This window comes from Canis lupus, chromosome 1, assembly GCF_003254725.2.
Source record: "Canis lupus dingo isolate Sandy chromosome 1, ASM325472v2, whole genome shotgun sequence".
Taxonomy (NCBI): domain Eukaryota; kingdom Metazoa; phylum Chordata; class Mammalia; order Carnivora; family Canidae; genus Canis; species Canis lupus.
The window spans coordinates 94392395-94409422 of NC_064243.1; the positions used below are offsets into that span (position 1 = coordinate 94392395).

Here is a 17028-nt window from a genome sequence, read left to right on the forward strand (position 1 = left end):
ATCAGTTTTCAAAGTCACTGTAATAATGCACATATCCTTCAACAGTGTGTGAACATTCATTATGACTCCACAGCCTTACCAATAATTGGCATTGTTTTCCTGGCTTTATTCTTTGTTTGTTATTAATTTTTTTGGGGAGTTTAACCCTTCTAGTGATTGAGTAATGATACCTCCTTGTGGCTTTATTTGCATTTCCCTGGTGGTTAATGAGTTTAAACATCATCTTATGAGGTTAATGGCCCTGTGAGAGGCAATATATGCAGGACATTGGGCAGGAAAGTGGGGAGGAGGGAGCATTTGGAGAGGTCTGCAGATCAATGTGCTCAGTCTATTTGCAGCAGTCTTACCAGGAAGGATCTGGGGCAGTAGGTCACCCAGCCTTTGTCACCTCCCTCTGGTCTTTTCTAGGGCTCACTGTAGGTTACACTTATTCCTAAACTCAAAGCATTTTGATCTACTTAATGAGTCACAAGGATTCAGTTGTCAGAAATGTCCAACAAGAACTGTTTTGAAGTATAAAACAAGAATTACAGTCACTAAGTTATGTGGAGAAACCTGTATTTTATACAGCAGATCTTGGCTGTCTGCTGTCAGGAATACCTGGGTTATGCTTCCAAGTGAACTACTGGATATGTTTTTTAATTAGATATTTGTCAAAGAGAGTTGAGTCATTTCTGTAGGATGGGTCATTACAGTGGTGTTGAAATGCTAGGGCTCGTTCATGACATACCTCAGAATGCATCTTCTCCATAAATACTTGTCACTCCTCCTTCCTCTCCTTTCTCTGAATAGTCCTGGACAAATAATGCTATGGTTTAGCTTTAGACAGTGTCCACCTCCCTCTTTCTACTAACACATGTTTACTTCACACATACTACCAGGTAATTAAGTTTCTTTTTTTTTTTTTTTAATTTTTTTTATTATTTTTATTTTATGATAGGCACACAGTGAGAGAGAGAGAGGCAGACACAGGCAGAGGGAGAAGCAGGCTCCATGCACCGGGAGCCCGATGTGGGATTCGATCCCGGGTCTCCAGGATCGCGCCCTGGGCCAAAGGCAGGCGCCAAACCGCTGCGCCACCCAGGGATCCCGGTAATTAAGTTTCAATTCTTTTGTTCAAAACTTCATTTTTCTAGAATCATGTCTGAGTAAAGTTGATTGGATTTAGACCTCCATGTGCATCATGTCAATGGTACATGTAGAGATCATGAACTTAGTGGTGCCACTCTCTAGCTGTGTACACCATGCAGATTTTTTTTTTTTTTAAGATTTTATTTATTCAGGAGAGACACACAGAGAGAGGCAGAAACATAGGCAGAGGGAGAAACAGGCTCCCTGCGGGGATCCTGAGGTGGGACTTGATTCCAGGACCTGAGCCAAAGGTGGATGCTTAATCACTGAGCCACCCAGGTGCCCCTACCATGCAGATTTTATAGGCCCACCTGAGTTTTAGAAATTTCTCATTTTAAAAATGGGGATAATAGTATTAACTATTCCAGATTCTTGTGAGTTTAAATTAACTCCTGTGTGCCACTACCTGAAAACACTAGCTGACAAGTAAGTAAATGGGAGGCATTAGTTAAACTGCTGCAACTAACATTATTACTAATCCTGTTCTTTTGCAGAGTGCTTTTCTTGTTCTCATTTGGCTCTCTGCATAACTCAGCTTCTAATTTCTAGGAGAGTCAAACTCACTTGATCTGTAGGGGATTATTAGAGAAAACTGCAGGTGGTATTAGTGAAGAAGAATGGAGGTTAAGAGAGTTATTGACCAGTGGGAACCAGGTAGACAACGAGATATCCGTGTGAGATGGGATTTGGGGCTGGGGAGACAGAAGAGTTGATGGAAACACAGATTCTGAGAAATTGAAGTGGGACAGAGAAGGCAGCATGACTCAGTTAAAATCCATTTATTTGGGCAACTCTGGACTGACAATAGATGTCAGGGAGTATTTCTGACTAAGATAAGTCCAGAAGTGGATGCTGATTGAATCTGTCTCCACGGCTATGGCCAGAGTTCAGGGCTCATGTATGTGTGATCGTGCTACCACTGGTTACATAATTCAGTTAATCTTCACAATAAGAGAGCTGAAGTAGGAATAAAAACCTTCCTAAAAATTTAAAAAAAATATATATATATCATCTCAATTAACCATTCCTTTTGGTGCTGTGGTACAATTTTGTACACACTCATCTATTCCATCCTTACAATAGTCTTGCTGGGGAAGACATGTAGGCTCAGGAATGGTCCCACTCTGACCCAGACACGTACCTGTGAGGGGGTGGCTCCAGTGCTCACGAGCTCCCTTGGGAAAGGCCATTGGACATCTCTCTGAGGGTCGCAGGAACCAAGGTCAGAGCATGACGGCACCATAGGCATATCATTCAGACTCTGTGGGGTCTCCTTTTTTCTTATGATGAAATAAGAGATTTTCAAATTCTAAGTTTTCCTGATCTTGTGAAGACCTTGGCACCCATGTGCATTTTCTAGAAAAGTGAGTTGTGAGAGAAGAAGGGAGAGAAACAGAAACATGAGGAGGGCTCAACATCTGTCATGACTTTTAAGTTCATTCATTCGTTCAGAAAGACACCAGCCCCAGCCCATTTCTAGAAACATTAATTTGTCATCAACAATGCTATGTCAGGAAATTTTTAACAAATGTGTACTTGGCAGGTATTTAGGTGTGTCAGTGATAAATTCTGATTTCTGCTCATGAGAAAAATGAACGATGATGAAAGAAAAGCAGACAGTGGAGGGGGAGATGCTTTCCTTAAGTCAAAACTTGATCTGACTTTGTCAGAATACAGAAAACAGGAAAAACATAGATTTTATTACAATTAATGATAATTTTTCATTAGCATAAATGATTAAATGTATTACAATGAACAATAATATATAAACTTTCCTATTGATTTAGCAGAACTGTGCTTTCCAAGATAGGAAAACACACATCTTTCAAATAATTCCATTGAAGATAGTATTAATTTTCACTACATACACATCTACTGATAGCCTTCAATATTTTAAATTGCCTATTAAGTATGTTCCCCAAATCAAATGAACATAAATAACTCTGCAATTTAAATTAATTGATAATCCATGATTTTTGTTTTTTATTTCATCTAGGTCTTTGGGTTTGATTGAGAAGATTTTAAAAGCAGCATTTGTTTTAGATATTAATGTTATCATTTTAATCTTACAGATTCAGAACCAATTTATTTTCATGTAAAGCTAATTTAAACTTAATTAAAACCAGATTGTGTTCTATTCTGTAGTTATTACAGATTCTACTCACTAGTACATATTCTTCAGCACTGATTTTTTTCTTTTCTATTTTTATGCTTTAAATTTGTATTAGTTTCTAAACTTTACAAAAGTTTTTCTTATTTGCAAAAAATAATCTGTAAAGCCAAGTGGTTTTTTGCCTTTTTTTGCAAACTAAATATTTTATTACTATGAAACAGAAATTCCTATTAAGAGTATCATTGACTATATGGTTCCCCCACCCCCACCCCCCCTTTATACTGTGAGTTCCATGGGCAGGTGTTCCATGGCAACATGGAGGATAATATTTGTAGAATGGTAAATTTCTATTAATAGATTTTAAAGAAGTCAGTCTTTTTTTCTCTTAAAGTCCATAAAGATATTTCTTTCCTTCCTCCTTTTTTCTCCGACCCCTCCTTCCCTCTTTGTTCCTTATGCTCATGAAAGATACATTTTTTTTGTCTCATTGTCCTGAGCTCCACTGGCCTTTTAATGTGTTGTTGAATTCAGTTTCCTGATATTTTGTAGTGGAGGATTTTTATATCTACATCCATCAGGGATACCAGCCTATAATTTTATTTTCCTGTGGCATCCTTCTCTGATTTTGGTATCAGGGAATGTAGGCCTTGTAAAATGAGTTCATTCTTCTTAAGAAAATTTTGAGAAGGACTGGGATTCATTCTTCAAATATTTGGTAGAATTCACCAGTGAAATCATCTGGACCTGGATTTTTGTTTGTTTGAAAGTTTTTAATTAGTATTCAATCTTCTTACTAATAATCAGTCTGCCCAAATTTTCTCTTTCATCATGATTCAGCCTTGGTAGGTTGTATGTGTATATGTTGTATTGATCCATTTCTAGATTGTCCATTTTGCTGCTTTAATTGTTCATAGTAAACTTAGGATCCTGTAGAGCTGTAATAATCAAGACAATGGAATTCTGGCATGAGGATAAAGAAATAGAAGGGAAGGAATGTCCAGATTGACCCACTTATATATGGTTAATTGATTTTAAAGACATCAGGGTCATTTGAAAATGACCTTTTCAATAACTAAAGCTGATAAGACGGGTTAATCATTCGGGGAAACAATTAATTTGGCTTCTTACTCAGATATACACAAAAATTGAGGTGAAAGATAAATTATGGGCATAAATGTAAAAGTCAAACTTTCTAGAGAAAATTTTGAGAATAGCTTTGCAATCTGGATGTAGGCAAGGATTTCTTAGAACCCAAAAGCATTAATAACAATTTTTAAAAATCCATAAATTCAACTTTGTCAACATTAAAACCTTTTGCATTTTGAAAGACACAATTAAAAATAAAAAATAAAGCATATACTTAGAGAAAATATTAATAACATAAAATTCAGTTATAGAAACTCAATTTAAAAAAAAACTGAACAAAAGTGGGCAAAAGGTTTAATAAGTTAAAAATATAAGACAAATGACCAAAAATCATACAAAAGAGTGTTGAGTATCATTTATTATCCGGAAATGATAAATTAAAATCACAATAAAGTGCTACTCCACAGCCAACAGAATGGCTTAAAAAAATAAAAGGCTGACAATGCCAAATATTGAATAGGCTTTAGAGGTATCAGAATTCCCATAAAGTGCTAGTGAGGATGTAAAATGGTGCAGCCATTGTTTGGCAATTTCTTCCAAAGTTAGTCATAAACTTCCCAAGCAACTCAGCAATTTTATTCCAGTTTTTAAATCAAAGAGAAAGGAAAATATGTCTCCTCAAAGTCCTGTACAAAAAAAATATGAAATTGATGTTAAATTACTCATGTTCACTAATTCCCTATGAGTTGAATAACCCCATTTTTCTTTTTCAATGGCTTCTAATTAAAAAATGGGCATAAGATGTGAACAGACAATGACTGGTATTGCTGGCTCTTTCTTCAGATTTGTTAAAATCTGCTTTATACACTGAGATGTTCCTATATTGAGTGTGTAAATAATTATAAATGTTATAGCTTCTTGTTGGGTTGTTTCCCTTTACCATTATATATCATTATATCATATATGACATCATATATATCACTATGTAATATTATATATATTATGTGCTATATAACACCCTCTTTGTTGCTTATTAAATTTTTGTTGTAAAGTCTATTTTGTTTGTTATATCTACTTTAGCTTTCTTTTGAAATATAATTTTATATCCTTTCACTTTTAGTTTGTGTGTGTCCTGACATCTAAAGTGAATCGCTTGTAGGCAGCACATAGATTCATTTTCTCCCAAACATTATGTGGAGTGAAATAATCCAGATACAAAAGAATATTTACTGTATGATTTCATTTATCTGGAGTTTTTGAATAGTCAGAACTAAACTACCAGGATAAGAATCAGATTAGTGGCTCCTGGGGTTGGGAATGCAGGGCATAGATTAAGAAGAGGCTTGGGGAACTTTGGGGGTATAAAAATGTTTTTACATTTGATTAAGGTGAAAGCTATGATATATGCATGGGTTATATGTATATATTACAATGATATGCTGCTCAACTCTGAGATATCTTTCTCCTTCTGTGTCAAAGTGGATGACTGTTGCTGTCTCTTCTCTGCCTTTCTGCCATTGGTCCACTACATTTGAAGACCTAGGGCTGAGTAAGGGTGTTTCTAGATTATGAATGTGGTACAGTAAGCTTTGTTAATGTTGTTAAAAGTTCTCTCATTTGTAATTTCCTCTCATGCTCCTTTTCTTTCCTTCTCAGATCTTTGTTACAGATCCAGATGATAAGGAACAGGTCACAAACCTGAGCAAGGTCTTGGGAATTTTAATAGCTGGGAAGAGTCAGATCCCAAAGATTTATTGAATGGGGAAAATCACACCTCATGGTCTTGAACTTCTTTTACCCTCGAGAGATATATCTCGAGAGATATATTTGTTGTATTATTTTTTAAAATCGTGACAATGTGTAGGATGTACATTTATCTTTTCTGTTTTATTTAAATAAAAGTAATCTCTTTTATTAAAAAATTTTGTATTTGCCAAAAAATCATCAATCTGTATATAACTAAAAATCTGTTGATTTTACTTTTATGTGAATTATGTGCCAATAAAGTTAATAAACATATAGTCACGTAGAAAATAGAAAAAAAGGGGCAGCCCAGGTGGCTCAATGGTTTAGCCCTGCTTTCAGCCCAGGGCATGATTTTTTTTTTTCAAAAGAAAAAGAATAGTGTTTTATTAACTACCATGCTGTTATAATACACTTTAAGCGTACAATAAGGTAGCCTTTAAATTTGAGGTGGTCTTAAGAATAACAAATGAACAGAATTCCAAATTTTTGAAATAGGTGAACTGCTGTAGACCGGGATTGAGTCCCACATCAGGATCCTTGCATGGAGCCTGCTTCTTCCTCTGCCTGTGTTTCTGCCTGTCTGTCTGTCTGTCTCTCTCTCTCTGTCTCTGTCTCTCATGAATAAATCAATAAAATCTTTAAGAAATAATTAAAAAAAATAAAATAGAAAAAGAGAGAAAGAACACTCTACCACTGTGAGATTTTTTTAGATGATCAATTTTGACATATTTTTCTGTGTAAATCTAAATGACAAATATTTACTACTTTCTCACCTTAAAACAATTGTAAGAGATTGTGAATGGTTATGAGATAAATTTCTGGGTGTTTTAGATTATGTGATTGTACTTTCAGCCACTGGATACTGAACACTCTACATTCTCTTTCCCCAGCCAGACATATGGACAAGCCATGTGTATTTTCTTTCATCCTCTTGGGGAAAAGTAGAATGAGTGGCCAGGAGAAGGGGAGTGTTATTTCTTTTTTATACCTTTGCACTCTTTTCTTATGTATCTAAAGCCAGTGAACAACAACAAGGAGAAAAACCCACTGATTCCTGAACATATTTATATCAACTCTCCAGTGTATGTTTAAGAAGTATGCCAGCCTATTGTCATGACTTCAATCTTTCTGTTACAACTATTTCCAAAGATACTTGCACTATTTTTTACATATCAACATTTTAATGTTCACCTCTCCCCGCCAAAAAAAAGTTCTTCCTATCTTTCCCAGGTCTCTAGCTTCATTCATCTTGGGAGAAGGAATGCCCGTAGGGGAAAAAATGACTGTTTTTACAAATGTTAAAGATGCTCTCTTTACACTTAAGAGGAAAAATATTTTAGACATGCTCCTGGTTTGCTGACTAGACACCCATAGGAAATGCTCCTGTATCAACTTTGCTAAGATGACAGCAGTAATAACAAAAAACTTTGGGTTCTGACTTGATTTATCCTGAAGTTAAATTCATGATATGTCATTGATCTTTTGAGTGAGATCATAAAAATTTAGATCAATGAATTGAACATATGAAATAATGGCAAGATCAAATGACAGCTCATAAAAACATAAGGGAGAGTTACAAATGCAAGTCAACTTTGATTTGACATATATGATAAGTACAATATCAGGCCTCACAAGGCTTGCAGGAGGATTTGAAACCTGATACTAAACAGCCTAATTTAATTTTTATTCAAGAATTGTCCATAGAAAGCATCTGTGTTTTGAATTTTCCAGATTACATAAATAGACTTCTTTTATGCTTAACTCTGGATAAATATCTTTAATGTTCAGGAATACACATTTGTTACCAGGCTGTTTATTTCTGCTCTGTGGTCTGTGTTTCTGACCTGGTGGTTTTGCTTAGAGAACTGCATTAGCGTGAACATGGCTGGTGATGTAAAAGAAAAGATTTAGACTTGCTTGAAAAATGGGCTCTGCATGATGGATTTTCTAGGTTGATAAGCAAAGCAGCAGGAGTATATCACTGTAATAACAAACTTAGTGCTTTGGAATAAGACAACCACGATGCCTAATTTACCAATGCTATGGTAAAAAAAAAAAATGTATTTTACTTAATCAGATTCTGCAACATTATATTTTCAATGGAAATATGCTTTCAGTATCAGGAACATAGAGCACATACAATTCCTTTCTTTCTTTCTTTCTTTTTTTTTTTTTTTCATTTAACAAAGCATTCTCTTTTGGGAGATACATTCCCTTCTTCATAATTTCTGATAAATGGATGTATTGCTAAACTTTTCTATGCTTATCTATACATTCTCTAACTCAGAGCTAATTAACTCTTCTTAGCCAGTGAAACTGCAGAATTTTAAAAAAAGATTTTATTTATTTATTTGAGAGAAAGAGAGAGTGAAGGAGGGGGAAAGGGAAAGAGAATCTGCAGCAGACTCTGCACTGAGCACAGAGCAGATGCTGGGTTCAATCTCAGAACTCTGAGATCATGACCTGAGTCAAAACCAAGAATCAAACATTTTACAGATTGAGCCACCCAGGCACTTCAAAATTTCAGGAAATTGTATTGAGTGCATTTCCCAGTTGTGTTCTACTTTTTGTGTCTTGCTTAACCCCTTGACAGGCATTCCAGTCTCAGAAATCTTTCTCTTAGTTTTTTGTTCAAATCTTCTACACAGTTGAAAATTTTCTATTTTATCTCATAGATCATTGTAGTAACACAAGAGGAACTATTTCAAAGTTGCAAAACTTTGAGAAACAGTTCTATCAACCAGGGTTTTAAACTCTGGTTAACTTCAGTTATAATATTCATGAAAATTTTAATGACTGTCAAATGTCTTTTGGTTGCTTACTTATTTTTTTCTGAATGTAAGTCACAGCCTTATTCAACATAATTGAATTATAAAATGAGATATAGCTCAGAAACAGTGTATTTCATAATGTTTACAAAAGAATTAGGACCTCTAAATTACTAAATGGTATGTCACAGTTAATCAGAAATACCATAAAATATGTAATAAATTTCTAAAAGCATATAAAGCAATTGTTCACTGGGGCATGGAGGGTGGTGAACAGAAAAAAAATGTGATGCAGATTTTGGATATTACAAGAAAAGTTGAAGGTTAGTAGTGTGGTCAATCAAATGATGGTCCCTGAAGATATCCACATTGTAATTCCCAAAATCTGTGACTGGGAGTTAAGGAAGTTGGTGGAATTAAGGTTGCTAATCAGCTGACCTTAAGATAGGGAGAAGATCCTGGCTTTCCTGGGTGGGCCCCAATATAATCACAAAGGTCTTTCATTGAGCGAAGGAAGCAGAAAGAGAAGTAGGAGAAAGGAAATTTGAGGACTTTTCTGCTGCTGACTTTGAAGATAGAAGAAAGGGACCAGGTGACAAGAGATGGCAGTGACCTCTACCGGCAGGGAAAGGTAGAGAAATGGATCATCCCTTTGAATCTCCAAAAAAGGTAGCCCTGCTGACACCTTCATTTTAGCCTTGAAGGCCCATGTTGGATTTCTGATTTAAAGAACTGTAAGATAATAACTTTGTGTCGATGTAAGCTACGAAATTTGTGGTATTTTATTATAGTAGCAATAGGAAACTGGTGCAATCAGAATGGGAAAATGAACTTTAGTGGACGAGTTTTAAATAAAATGTATGCAATAGAGAAAATTCATGTTATGAGAATTTTCATAAAATTTGTTGTAGTTCTGCAGATGCTGATTCTGAACACAACAGAGAATTTAAGACCTAAGTTTGCATAAAGGAAATAGGTTAAAGGTTTAAAGACAGGTCAATAGACAAATAGTTAACTTGTTTTAAAACAATTTATTTTACAGATGGCTTTATCTTTCAGCATCCAGTTGCCAAAACATCCCAACCACATTCATTCAGGTTTTGAAATCTGAGCCTAAAACTCTAAAGATGACAGTGTTAGAAAAAGTGCAACAAAGCATGGGCAAGAGTGACCTAGTCAAGCTGTGGCTCCGTGAAAAATTAATGGAATTATTCATACTGAATTCCACTTAGCTGACCATGTGATCAGTAAAAGCAAGGAAGATTAAATTTTAGTTGTAGTTTTAACTTTCAAGTCCAGATGGTTCTAGGGGATCCACCTAATCATGTAATTGTGTTTTATCAAATTTTAGCTGCTACTTGAAAAATCATCCTTGTGCAGGAAAAAAAGGTCATATATCAGATCATTGAACTATTGTTTTATTCCAATGGATTGTTAGTAGGATGGTGTTGAGGTTTTGTGGAGCATCAGGAGGTGTGCCATGACGTCTAGAATCATTGATAAAATATTTAGGGAAAACAGACTCTGCCATCAGGCTGTAACATATATGTAATTGCATTGCATAATGGCTGAGTTTCTTCAAAAAATGTCAAATTTTTGTCAAATGCTCATGGGGTCATTTGGACCATATCACAGGGATCCTTTTTTTTTTTTTTTAAATATTTTTCATTTGCTTTTACTGAAGTTTGATTTGCCCACATATAGTATAAGACCCAGTGCTCATCCCATCAAGTGCCTTCCTCAGTGTCCGACACCCAGTTACCCCATCCCCCACCCACCTCCCCTTCCGCAACCCTTTGTTAATTTCCCAGAGCTAGGCGTTTCTCATGGTTTGTCTCTGTCTCTAATTTTTCCCACTCAGTTCCCCTCCTTTCCCTTATAATCCCTTTCACTATTTCTTATATTCCTCTACGAGTGAAACCATATGATGATTGTCCTTCTTCAATTGGCTTACTTCACTTAGCATAATACCCTCCAGTTCCATCCACGTCAATGTAAATGGTAGGTATTCATCCTTTCTGATGGCTGAGTAATATTCCATTGTATATATAGACCACATCTTTATCCATTCATCTGTTGATGGACATCATGGCTCCTTCCACAGTTTGGCTCTTGTATCACAGCGATCCTATTGCTAGCCCAAGTCAGCCACCTCAAATTCATCCAGGAATAATTCTACTTTCAACACCACTAAGTGCCCTGTGGCCTGTCAGCAGCTCTGTCCCACCTCACTCAACAGGACCCTTCTCCAATCTCAGGACATTAATCTGCAAAATGACCTTGGGTTGCTTTTCAAAGCAATTTAATGGACTGATCCAGTCTTGCTTGTAGCAAGCTTTTATCTACATCTATCCCTTCTCCTAACCCTGCACATAAAAGCCAACCCTCTAGACTCTTCCTTTGGAGGCAGGAGATAGGCTCGAGGAGAGATTGAGGCTGAGCATTTAAAATTTGAAACTTCTCCCTTTTTTCTCAGCTATATAGATATGCCTGTTTGTATTGAATCTGCCTGAGGTCATAAAATGTAAAAAAGGAAACAAAATACCTTTAAGTACAACACTGCAATTTCATTGGCAAGTGGGAAGAGATGTGGTTTGTAGTACAAACTGAAGCAGAAAGCAAAGTGAAGCCAGTGTTTCATCTGTTCATGCTGGAGAAAAATAAACGTGTTATGTTTTTGTTGTTTGTTTATCGTTGGGAGAAAGAGGTGCTGTTTGCCTGTTTATTTGTTTGTTTGACAAAGGCTTGTTTGAAAACATCAGAAGTTGGCCAATCTTGGGTTTGTTCAAAATAAAAATCTTTTCTTGTGACCACCACGAGAAGTTGTATGACTTTGGTAAAGCTGTTTGCCCTGAAAATGGCATCTCAGGCTGGTGGATTGTAGTGGAAGAATGGATTTACCTCTGTCAGTTACGCTCCATGTTTCTGAGTTGCATGTGTCCTGTAACATTTTTTTTTCCCTTTTAATGTTTCGAAGGAAGTTTCTGAAGAATTGGTAGCCAAGCCGTCTCTGTTTGATCATGCCTACGACTACAGTTAGAATTATGTTCACTCAATGAGCTTTACTGTTTTTTGAGCCAGTTTTGGTAATTGTAAAAACTTCGATAGCTTTCGAAATGGTCAAAAGTTGATCAACCAAGGATAAATGGAACTCTGATTATATATGGCTAATCTGAGATACTTAATAACAAATACATAGAAACATCGGCAATGTCCTCCCCCCCTTCCCCCTAACCCCCATTCTGGTGAATGAGATTAAGTCCTCCTATCATAGATGATCTCTCTGTGTTAGCATCACTCTGAGATCTGCCAGGAGGCTGGAAGGTGGTGTGTCTACAACAGTGAACAGGATCCATTCCCTCCAATCACTGCTCTTACCTGCATTTTCTTAAAGACAATAGGGCTCAATTATGAATTATTTTCTCCTTCATAGGAAGCTAGTTCAAACATCAGATATAAAAAATTGAAAGGCTAGTCTGAATTCTGGATACAAGCTGAACAAATAAAACAATTTTAGGAGGGGAGGGCTGCTTTCCGAACAATTTTAGGGGAGCAGTTGTCATCCTCAGTTTACTGGTGGGTAATTTTTGGCCTGTGAAACAGAGAAACATTTGTGCTAAAGGCGTTTTAATCATCTGCTGGACACTGTTGAGGAGGACTTTGGTGGCCAGAGGCCCCTTGAGAAGGGGACCGTGGCACACTGTGCACGATGAGGTAGTTGTACATGAGGGGCTTCAGAAATAAAAAGTTATAATTCATTTAGAAACATTTCTTGCATGCCCATGTAATCCATACGATGTTCCTGACAAAGAAAATATAGCAATGAAGAAAACATACAAAGTCTCTGTCCATATGGCTTTACCTTATGAAGTCTGGAAAATGAAATGGACAAAGTGTATTTATAGGATCAGATGGTGTTGAGATGGTATAGGAGATAATATAATAGTCAGTTACACACATAGTAGGGAAAGGTTGGGTGCCATTTTTAGACAGAGAGGTAAAGAAAAATCCCAACTGAGGAGGGATCATTTCAGGAGAGATCATAGAGGACTGTACCTGGGGGGCCGGGTCACAATAAAGGAAAAGCAGAGAGCTTTCCATAAAGGACCATTCCACAATCCCATATTTCATGCAAGCTACATAACAACTAACTTCACAGTGAAATTGTGCCTGTGAAAAAAATCAGTGTGTATTATCACTTGGACTGCATAATGCTTCTTTTTTGACAATAACCATTTTATGATGATTCCTATTTTAAATAGAAAACTAAGCAAGAAAATGAGGAGTTGCTCATCTTCTGGCCATAGGGACTTAACCACTGTTAGCATTTGACCATATATTCAAGTGTTTTAAAATATATTAAAAAAAAATAAAAAAAATAAAATAGATTTTAAGTAGATTCCACACCCAGCATGGAGCCCAATATGGTACTTGAACTCAGAACCCGGAGATCAGGGCTTGAGCAGAGATCAAGGATTGGACACTTAACTAACTGAGCCATGCAGGCACCCCAGAATATATGTATACTTTGAAAATTGTGTAAGTAACATATTAAAGATTCATATTTTAAAACATCAATATATTACAAATAAACCCATAGTCCATTTGACCACCCTAATCTAAATCTCTTCTGTCCCAGATGCAAATCGTCATTATTGGTTTGGTGTCTGTGCATTTAGTCCATTTCCACATACACACATGTGTACACATGTACATGTGTGCATGTTCACTTCTGTGACCCTGCAGACTTTCCTAAACTAACACACGCGCACGCACACACACACACACACACACACACAGAGTAGAATAGTTTTATGCTATGTTTAAACTTTGCATAGGTGGTGGGGTACGATTTGCCTCATTCTACAACTGTCTTCTTACTCTAAATAATATTTCATCATGCTGTATCCATGTTAACACAAGGATGTACTTTATTCTTCTTAACTGCTGTGTGGTATTCAATTTTCACATGTTTATATGAGTGTGTATCTGTGCATATGAGTGTTTACTGTGCAAGTACCTATGTTTGTGTATAAGTATACTGCTTTATGTGGTGGTCCTGACTCAATCAATGATGTATATCATGAAACGCTTTTAATTTTCCCGCACTATCTTCACCTATGTTTGTTGAATTTATCCTTCTTATCATGTAATACTTCCTGCACATTCCATAATTTCTGGTCAATTTCACATGTTGGGATTCAGTTTAAAACTTCAATAAAGGCTCTGCAACCAGGGATGCTCGCGGATCTCGGCGCACAGCCCAGCTTCCTTCAAAATGTCTACTGTTCACGAAATTCTCTGCAAGCTCAGCTTGGAGGGTGATCATTTCACACCCCTGAGTGCATACAGGTCGGTCAAAGCATACACCAATTTTGATGCTGAGCGTGATGCTCTGAACATTGAAACAGCCATCAAGACCAAAGGTGTGGATGAGATCACCATTGTCAACATTTTGACCAACCGCAGCAATGAACAGAGAGACAGGACATTGCCATTGCCTACCAGAGAAGGACCAAAAAGGAACTTGCATCAGCATTGAAGTCAGCCTTGGCCGGCCACCTGGAGACTGTGATTTTGGGCCTATTGAAAACACCTGCTCAGTACTACGCTTCTGAACTGAAAGCCTCCATGAAGGGGCTGGAGACTGATGAGGACTCCCTCATTGAGATCATCTGCTCAAGGACCAACCAAGAACTTCAGGAAATTAACAGAGTCTACAAGACCGGAAATACAAATCAAAACCACAGTGAGATACCACCTCACACCAGTGAGAATGGGGAAAATTAACAAGGCAGGAAACAACAAACGGTGGAGAGGATGCGGAGAAAAGGGAACCCTCTTACACTGTTGGTGGGAATGTGAACTAGTGCAGCCACTCTGGAAAACTGTGTGGAGGTTCCTCAAAGAGTTAAAAATAGACCTGCCCTACGACCCACCAATTGCACTGTTGGGGATTTACCCCAAAGATACAGATGCAATGAAACGCCGGGACACCTGCACCCCGATGTTTCTAGCAGCAATGTCCACAATAGCCAAACTGTGGAAGGAGCCTCGGTGTCCATCGAAAGATGAGTCGATAAAGAAGCTGTGGTCTATGTATACAATGGAGTATTACTCAGCCATTAGAAATGACAAATACCCACCATTTGCTTCGACATGTATGGAACTGGAGGGTATTATGCTGAGTGAAGTAAGTCAATAGGAGAAGGACAAACAGTGTATGTTCTCATTCATTTGGGGAATATAAATAATAGTGAAAGGGAATATAAGGGAAGGGAGAAGAAATGTGTGGGAAATATCAGAAAGGGAGACAGAACATAAAGACTCCTAACTCTGGGAAACGAACTAGGGGTGGTGGAAGGGGAGGAGGGCAGGGGGTGGGGGTGAGTGGGTGACAGGCACTGAGGGGGACACTTGACGGGATGAGCACTGGGTGTATTTCTGTATGAAATAAGAGGCTTCTCTCCTAGCCGCAGAATGCAACACGGCCTCTCAGAAATGAAACTTTATATCTAAGATTCCTTTTAGTTTAAACTAAAAATAGTTCATTAAATTAATTAACTCAGTTAATTCATCTGCAACAGAGATCACAGGTAGGTGCTCCCAACAAGGAGGCATGCCATTGTTTTACTGAGTTCCAACAGGGAGGTGTAGCTTAGACTCTGGTCTAATATGTAACTTTTCTGTGAGTCTCAGGGGTTTGGGGAAAAAAAATCCAATTTGAATATTTTAAGATCCTTAGAAAGATCTGGTTGGTAACAGGGTGTGACTTGCTACCCACAGATTAACTCAAATGGAAAATAAGGTCAGTGTAAGTGACCCTTGTGAGTATTTCTGGACTAGGCCCAAAATGGAATGTTCTTCTCTCACAGTGCATTTTCTAACACCACTCTTTGCTGAAGAACAAAATCTAAGAACTTACTTCGATTTTAGTCCTTAGTCCTAATTCTGCCCATAAAAAAAAAAGAAAAAGAAAAAAAAAAAAGACCTCTACAAGACCGATCTGGAGAAGGACATCATTTCTGACACATCTGATGACTTCTGCAAGCTGATGGTTGCCCTTGCAAAGGGTAGAAGAGCAGAGGATGGCTCTGTCATCAATTATGAACTGATTGACCAAGATGCCCAGGATCTCTATGATGCTGGAATGAAGAGGAAAGGAACTGATGTGCCCAAATGGATCAGCATCATGACTGAGAGGAGTGTGTGTCACCTCCAGAAAATATTTGAAAGGTACAAGAGCTACTGCCCTTATGACATGCTGGAGAGCATCAAGAAGGAGGTCAAAGGAGACCTGGAAAATGCTTTCCTGAACCTGGTCCAGTGCGTTCAGAATAAGCCCCTGTATTTTGCTGACCAACTGTACGACTCCATGAAGGGCAAGGGGACTCATGATAAAGTCCTGATTAGAATCATGGTCTCTCACAGTGAAATGGACATGTTGAAAATTAGGTCTGAATTCAAGAGAAAGTACGGCAAGTACCTGTACTACTACATCCAGCAAGACACCAAGGGCGACTACCAGAAAGCACTGCTGTACCTGTGTGGCAGGGAGGACAGAAGCCCATCACGGCATGAGTGTCTAAGAGTGGTGCCCCTTTGTTTGCAGGTAACAGTTCTAGAAAATAGCTTGTGAATAACAGTCCCCTTATACCCATCCTTGTGAGGATGGTGTTAGCATAGCCCCCTCCCTATCCTTATTTTAGTTGCCTAAGCATTGCCTGCCTCTCAGGTCTAGTCTCTCCTTCAAAAAAATAAACATTCCAAGGAGTTGGAAGTGAAATCTATGATGTGAAACACTTTGCCTCTTGTATACTGTGTCATAAACAGATGAATAAACTGAATTTTTACATTATATAAAAATAAAATAAAACTTCAATAAAATATTAAATTTAATTCTCAGCCCTCTCCCATGACCAAGTAGAATTTTTTCCTAAAATGTAAGGTTCATTCAACATTAAAAAATACATCAAATGCATTTCACCATTTTAATAGATCTAAATAAGAAAGCATACGATCATATCAATGGATCCAAACAAATTATTGGACAAAATCTCATATCCCTTCATGATAAAAAAGAACCTCTCATTAAATTAAGTATAGGCAAAACTTAATAAGGCTAATAAAAAGACATCTACAAAAATTTACAACAAAAATCCTCTGTGATGGGTGAGTGATTCA

At 37.3% G+C, this 17028-nt stretch overlaps 1 protein-coding gene and 1 long non-coding RNA gene across 2 annotated transcripts; one reads left to right on the forward strand and one right to left on the reverse strand.

Moving 5' to 3' along the window:
- Positions 1 to 617: 617 nt before the first annotated feature.
- On the reverse strand, positions 618 to 4196 carry LOC125755256 (uncharacterized). The gene is made up of 3 exons (XR_007411184.1): positions 4039 to 4196; positions 2273 to 2487; positions 618 to 794 (listed from the first exon to the last, which is right to left on the reverse strand). It is a non-coding gene; the product is annotated as an uncharacterized LOC125755256 (long non-coding RNA).
- A 9889-nt stretch (positions 4197 to 14085) lies between these two features.
- LOC112643517 (annexin A2-like) lies at positions 14086 to 16498 on the forward strand. The gene is given in 3 exon segments (XM_025421492.3): positions 14086 to 14323; positions 14326 to 14565; positions 15830 to 16498. Coding segments are annotated over 3 exon segments (1095 nt in total). The 5' UTR covers positions 14086 to 14122; the 3' UTR covers positions 16484 to 16498.
- Positions 16499 to 17028: the final 530 nt, after the last annotated feature.